Below are 7,313 nucleotides of genomic sequence, written 5' to 3'. Positions count from 1 at the left end.
TTTTACTCAGTCTGGTAAGAGGCCGGGTCTGTTTGGTCATATTCAAACTGTTTGATACCACAATTAAAAACCTATAATTTGGTCGTATAGTCTTTGATATGCCTCTTACCAGGTCAGATAAGAGGTCGAGTTTGACTCAATTAATTACATATAACTTAATCAACAACTATCAAACAAATCCTTATTTTGTTTCAGTTTGTATGACACCTACTTGAAGGTTTAAACATTTTTCTATCATGGTCATATACAATTGCTAAGTTTTTTATGTTTATATAATACTCAACACCTCAAATGTTTATATCATATAGATCTATGAATTTATGTTTTATAAATCTATGAGTGTAGTCTTCAAAAGAATTGATTTTACCAAACAAAAAATTTAACTGTTTGTTGTCTATTTGCCTTCTTATAATTTGTACTTTAAAATAACTAAGCTGTTAGAAAAAAAATTTATAAATAGGAATTGCTTATATTGAAAACTTAAAAGCTTATACTGAATTGTATTTGTACAGACCATTTTCTAAAGAACGAGTAAAAGTTCCACGAATAATTTGTTCGACTTAAAACTAACTTTAATCGAAAAAAAAAACTCTAAATGCACAAGGGCCTAAATCAGAAAAACCAAACTTATAGGGGTTTATATGTAACTAATCAAATACACAAGGGCTTAAGGGAAACTATCACCCCACCACCGAGTCGTCTGCATTTCTCTCTGTATTTTTCCTTCACATTCATTTCAACACCCCCACTCATTTCCCTCACCACTTTCTCTCTCTAGAAATTCTCTTTTGGGGTTCAAACATTTTCGAAGATTTTGCATTGTGTGAAAATTGTTGCAAGATAGTGTGATATACAAACATAAATTCGTTATGATTGTGATGAGATTTGGTTGAGCTGATTTTGAAATTAAGAAGAAATGCCATTCAGCAGATATCAGATACGAAATGAGTTCAGTTTGGCTGATCCAGAGCTGTACAAAGCAGCGGATAAAGATGACCCTGAAGCTTTACTTGAAGGTGTTGCCATGGCCGGTCTCGTTGGCGTTCTCCGTCAGCTCGGTGACCTAGCTGAGTCAGTACTTCTGGTTTTGTCTCGTATTTATTTCATAGTTAAATCCATTTAGTTTCTATTTGGGAGAATTAATTTGGAGTTCTGCAATCAAAATTGAAGCTTTTTTCGTTTCAAATTTGAACCACCAGCTTCAAGCGACTGATAAATTACCCAATTTTGTGGCTTGAATCGGTGCAAATGGATTTGGAATCGAATGAGTATCTGAACCGATTCAGCTCCTGTATCATTTTAAATATCGAATTGCATTCTCCAGGATAGATTTCGACTTTTAGGATAATTGACTTCATACTTCCGCAATCGAGCTTTAGGGAATTTGCAGTCTTAAGTTAACTTCGAATCCTAAACCTAGGATTTCATGCTAACACACTGTAATTTACGGCTTTGTTTTTTTGGGCCCATATATTACCGATTTCTGTTTTGTATAATCTAATGGATGATATGAAGGATCTGTTCTGGGGAATAATAATGCGTTCGATGAATGAAAAAAAGAGTGCAAGTGTTTTAGGGTTCAAGATTTCTAAAATTCGAAATCACAAGCGACATTATGTGCTGAATTCATCACATTTGATCAGTTTGAACAAACCTTTGTCTTCTATAGTTATTACACACATCTTAGTCTTTCAAGAGAAGTAGAAATTTTGTAATTGACAGTATAGACTTATCATTTATAATCTTGTATCTGTTTTATAATTGTCACCATTGGTACTATCTTGGCATATGATATTGTTGTAACAAAAGTCTTGCATCCAATTCTGAAGGTTTGCAGCAGAGATTTTCCATGGTTTGCATGAAGAAGTAATGGTAACTGCCACCAGAGGCCATGGATTACTGGTACGTGTTCAACAGCTTGAATCAGATTTCCCTGCAATTGAAAGGGCATTTTTGTCACAAACAGGCCATTCAGCATTCTTCTCCAGTTCAGGTTACAGTTCTTCTCTTACAGTTGTTGGTTTTACCTTTTCATTTATCTTCTATTTTAGCTTATAAGTTCTAATTAGGCATCTAATGTTAACAGGTATTGGTTGGCATCCTAATTTGCAAACAGAGCAAAATCTTATTACAAGGGGAGATTTACCTCGATTTGTCATGGATTCTTATGAAGAATCTCGTGGGCCACCTCGGTTGTTTCTTCTAGACAAGTAAGAAACTTTATATTCCCTTAAATACCCTCCCCCACCTCATAATTGGAATTCAAAATTCATGCTTGTTTGTACCTTTCAAAGTACTACAAACCCAACTTGGCAACTTCACTTTTTTCACCTTTTTATTCTCATTCAACATGCATTATATCAATATTGTGGGCCATTTTTTTTCTCTATTCTAAGAATAAAACCATTAATGAAGTTAGAAGGTAAATTCTTTGACATCTAAAAAGTCAAACATTGCTGACTTATGTATTTTTTTAACAGGTTTGATATTGCTGGAGCTGGGGCATGCTTAAAACGTTACACGGATCCATCATTTTATAAAGTGGAGGCATCTTCGTTTGAAATGAGGAACACAGAAGCTCAAAGGGGAAAAAATGTCCGTAAAACAAAGGTGAGTTAATTACTTAATTTAAACTGTTTGAGTATTTTGAAATGTTGCATTTGACCATCATTCTTGCTTACAAATTTAATCATATTTTTAACAGAAAAAAGGATCAAAATGGAAAAATGGAGAGACTCCTGATGTTTTTCAGCCATCACATGTCAAGTATGCCCCTAATTTGATATTTATTTCACATTGAATGATTTTTATTAAATTTCCAGTTTTTCATTTTCATTTGTAATACATGTAGACTTCATCAATTACTCCTTGAAGAGCGCATGCAAAATGGAACAAGTGAGCCCACACGTCATGTGAAATTAAAGAAAAGAGAAATTAAATTTCCATTCGATACTGAAACTGGAAAAGGCTACATGGAGACTTTATTAACTTCTCCACCTGAGGATAAACTTGTCCATGAAGTACCTGTTCGACCCGTGCTTGAAACACATGATGAGGGTATTATGGTCAATTCACCTAGTCAAAATGGAAGCCCATTTGAATCTCCAAGTGTGGATAAATCAGTCTCTATGGAGCACATGAATAACATGTCCGGAATCATGATTCCGGAGCTTCCGGAAAACGAAACCGAGGGCGATTCCGGAATTGAGGAGGAGGAGGAGGAGGTAGAAGAGAAGCATATTTCTGTTGAAGGGAATCACAAAGTGGATGATGTTTCTCCTGATGGTTATCAATCCGATGATGTTGTAAGTGAGGGAGAAAATTACGTGGATGCCCTTGCTACAATGGAGTCAGAAATCGAAACGGAAACTGAACTTAGAATTAATTCTGATGCGAATTTAGAACAGATTCAATCACAATTTTCAGATTCTCAATCAGGTGATGAGATTGAGAATGGCTCAATTAAGAAGAAAATGGAAACATTTTCAGATTCTGAAACTTCCACCACTTCAACAGACAATACCCCACGTAGTGTCACCTTTGCATCTACCGAAATACCGTTTCGCCCTCGAATTTTGCCTAGCCAAGTCTCGGATGAAGGGGTAGTTTTGGAAGAAAGTGGTTCCAAAGAATCGGGATTGAGTGAAATGTCATCAAGCAATCAAATTGATCCAGAAGCCATTGCAGCCTCTACAAATGATGATCCATCTTCATCTAATCTTCAAAGTGAGGATGGTAATTCCAATTCTACCCTTGAAATTTCACAGGTGGAAGAACAGCAGCCTTCTGGTCCCACTCCCTCCTTGGAAGAAGTTGAAAATTGTGATGCAGATGTGGAAGTGAAACCTAGTGAAGAGATATCATTTATTCCTGATACTTGTTCTTTACTTAAAGAAGAGTTAACAGATGATGTTCTTGAGAGTAAATCTGATAGGGATTCAGATGAAATAGAATCAAAGGATGATAGCAATAGTGACAATAATAATTATAGTAATAATAATAATAATCTTCCTATTCTTGAGGATGAAAAAGAATCAGTTAATAATTCAGTCACTAATCCTGATGAAATTGATAACAATGAAAGTAAGAGTCTTTCTACTTGTGAAGATACAGAATTAGATGAGAGAAAAGTCGAATCTTTCAACTCTGAAATTGAAGCTTTGACTTTTGCTGATGAGAAGGATGAAGATGCTGATGATGATGGTGAGAATGGTCCAGTCATTGATGATTCCGATGAATCTGTTGGAAAGCAGGAATCAGTTATTACTCCGGAGTTGGATTCCATTCCTTCTGAATCTGGTGAAAAGAAGGAACCAGATGTTTCTACAGAGTTAGACTCAGTTCCTTCTGCAGCTTATGATCATTCCAACATACAATCTCTTGATTCAATTCCCACAAATGAAAATTTGGATGAAAACCTAACTGTTCTTGAAAAAACCGATGAAAATGGAGATGTTCAACTTCAACCAGATCTGGACTTTGAATCCAATCAAGATGTTGTAGAATCTAAATCTACAAACAACAAAAGCTCCTTTTTGGAAAATGGACAAGAGTTTCAAGAACCTGTTTATGAAGAATCATCTATGGAAGATTTACCACAATTGGGAAATGAAAACAAAATCTCAGATGAAGTTAATTTTAATTATCCATTAGCTCCAGTGTTTACTGAACTCAACATGCTTCCACCATTATCACCTCCAATCAACCTGGAGGAGATGCCACCATTGCCGCCTCTTCCACCTATGCAATGGCGGATGGGAAAGCTTCCCAACAATGATGATCAACAACAAAACCACTTCCCACCACCTTTTCCTCAAATTATGACTCCCCCATCACTACCACATCAAAATGAAATTACAGAAAACCCTAATTCTCAACAGGATAATCATCAAGACACTGAGATTTCTACTTCCACTTCCACTTCCACTTCCACTTCACACACCGAGCAAGCAAAAGTTGCAGAAGAACAGATTGTCATACTTCCAAAACCATCAATTGATGTTGAAGAACAACAATCTCAAAATGTTTCAACTTCTGGACAAGAATCGAGTGTTTCTTCAATTCATGAAGGTGATGATGATGAAAGGCCAAATGGAATTGGAATTCGGCCTATGAAAGTTCAGAGACCTCGTACGCCTCTCATTGATGCAGTTGCTGCTCATGACAAAAGCAAGGTACAAATATGATATGATTTGAAGCTAATAATGATATAACAGAAATGATATTTAAAAGAAAAAAAAACAAATGAAAAATATGTTTGCTTTTGTATTTTTGTAGTTGAGGAAAGTTTCGGAAAGAGCAAGGCCTGAAATCCAAGAAGAAGAGGAAAGAGACACTTTATTGCCATTGAGGAAGGTTTCAGAAAGAGCAAGGCCTCAAATCCCAAAAGAAGAAGAAAGAGACACTTTATTGGAACAAATACGCGCTAAGGTACAACAGAACAGTTTGTACTGTGTTTGACATGCATTTGACTGAGACTCAGACTGATATCAATAAGACAAAATTTGTAACTTTTTGTCTCAACCAAAAAGGTGGGACCAGGACTAGACTGGACTGGACAGATGTCAATGAGACAGCTGAGACTGAGACTGATGTCGACAAGACAAAAATTGCAGCTTTTAAATGATGGGGGTCTTTTTTTACTTCACATTAATTAATAATAATTATTTTTTTGGTTATACATTAGTCCTTCAACTTGAAGCCAGCTGTCCAAACTAGGCCCATCATTCAAGGTCCTTCAACCAATTTAAGGGTGGCTGCCATTTTAGAGAAAGCAAATGCAATACGCCATGCGTTTGCTGGAAGTGATGAAGATGAAGATGATGATGATAGTTGGAGTGAATAGTGATTCATGAACATCAAATTGATGCAAAATACCAAGATTCTCCTCCATTGTAGTTATTTACATTTTTTTTTATTTTTTTATTTTGGGGTTATGATGGTCTTGAATTCTATCTATAGGAAGTTATGATAAGCTGTATTATAATATATATGCTGGCTGTATCACCATATCGTGTATAGATTTTTTATTCCTTTTTGCGACTGTGATTTTACCTGTTTGTCCTTTCCATGGATGTTACTTTGGCCATATACGAGAAGTGCAATTGTGTAATTTATCTTTTACTTCTTTCGATTATGTTGGTGGTAGAGCTGTAATTTGTTTTTTTAGTTCTTTTATCCCTATTGTTAATTTATTATCTTAAACAATCCTTCAAAAATTAACCATATAGATACAAAGATGGTTGCCATCAAAGACCTAGTTACCTTCTCCTGGACCATAATGGAGACATTGGTCCATCTTTTGCTCCTTAAGCTCTAGCTGCTCAACAACCTCCTCAGGCTCATCCACAAGCAACTACTACTAGTAGTTACTAATTTATGTGTTATTTATGCACTAATTTTAAATTTATAAATCCTATTTTATCATGTAACTAATACACATACTAGGCAGTGAACCTAATTGGTCATTCCTCTTTAGTTATTACTTACACCTTTTGTTGATGTTAACAAAGGGAGGATTGATAATGATGATTGATGTGTTATTTATGCATTAATTTTAAATTTATAAATCCTAATTTATCACGTCTAATCATATAGTAGTGTAGTTTTGGTAAGAAATAATGTTAAACATTAAGGGAACGTGAATGGTTTAGATCAAATAATTCAACTGTTAATTAAATTAATAATAATGAGATTATTAGATAAATACAAGAATATATCTGAATATATACAAAGCTAAGTTATTATCTAATCAAAGTAATGGAGTGATAAATACCAGAATATAGTTGAATATATACAAAGCTAAGTTATTATCTAACAAAAGTAAGGGGGTTGTTTAAACTAAATTAATCTTGTTTTTAACACTCAACTAAACGACAAAATAAAGAACTAAATTAAAACAATAGATAAAATGTACTTCCACTAGAATTTGAATCCCCAAAGTTTTTATGTTTGATTAATTAGAAGTGCAATGAATTAATGAGTTGATTACCAAATTGTAATATGACTAGTTATTTTGGTCGGGTTTTCTAGTACTAATAATTAATGAACAACTAGCACAAAGATCATGCAATTAGTGAACACCTAATTAATTAAATATATTTGAACTATAAACGATCCGATCTAACGATTCTTATCAGTTATCATGACAATAAATCAACACATATCATGGATATCTATGACTCTCTAACACAGTCAATTCAATAGTTAATATTATCTAACCCTAGGATTTGATCAATCTCCAGTCCTAACAGGTTAATGGTCATAAACTAATTAAGATTCACATTAATTAATTAGATTGGTCATCTTAACTA

At 34.4% G+C, this 7,313-nt stretch overlaps 1 protein-coding gene across 1 annotated transcript; it reads left to right on the top strand.

The window, feature by feature from the left end:
- The first annotated feature begins 727 nt into the window (after positions 1–727).
- On the top strand, positions 728–6,123 carry SCAR2 (SCAR homolog 2). The gene is made up of 8 exons (XM_079018649.1): positions 728–1,071; positions 1,830–1,993; positions 2,087–2,210; positions 2,481–2,610; positions 2,705–2,766; positions 2,852–5,174; positions 5,278–5,430; positions 5,687–6,123. The coding sequence occupies exons 1-8, from the start codon at positions 917–919 to the stop codon at positions 5,843–5,845; spliced, it is 3,270 nt and encodes a 1,089-aa protein (XP_078874775.1). The 5' UTR covers positions 728–916; the 3' UTR covers positions 5,846–6,123.
- The last annotated feature ends 1,190 nt before the right edge of the window (positions 6,124–7,313 follow it).

Source organism: Lactuca serriola, chromosome 9 (assembly GCF_051521515.1).
Source record: "Lactuca serriola cultivar US96UC23 chromosome 9, Lser_US96UC23_V15, whole genome shotgun sequence".
In the NCBI taxonomy this organism is placed as follows: Eukaryota; Viridiplantae; Streptophyta; class Magnoliopsida; order Asterales; family Asteraceae; genus Lactuca; species Lactuca serriola.
Note: the sequence above shows the minus strand (reverse complement) of the source record. Positions and strands in the feature narration are given on the sequence as shown.

Excerpts from the sequence above, each read along its gene's own strand:
- SCAR2 (XM_079018649.1), top strand. The coding sequence starts at position 917 with ATGCCATTCAGCAGATATCAGATACGAAATGAGTTCAGTTTGGCTGAT. Across the intron at positions 1,072-1,829 it reads CAGCTCGGTGACCTAGCTGA|GTTTGCAGCAGAGATTTTCC; the intron begins GTCAGTACTTCT and ends CCAATTCTGAAG. Across the intron at positions 5,175-5,277 it reads CTGCTCATGACAAAAGCAAG|TTGAGGAAAGTTTCGGAAAG; the intron begins GTACAAATATGA and ends GTATTTTTGTAG.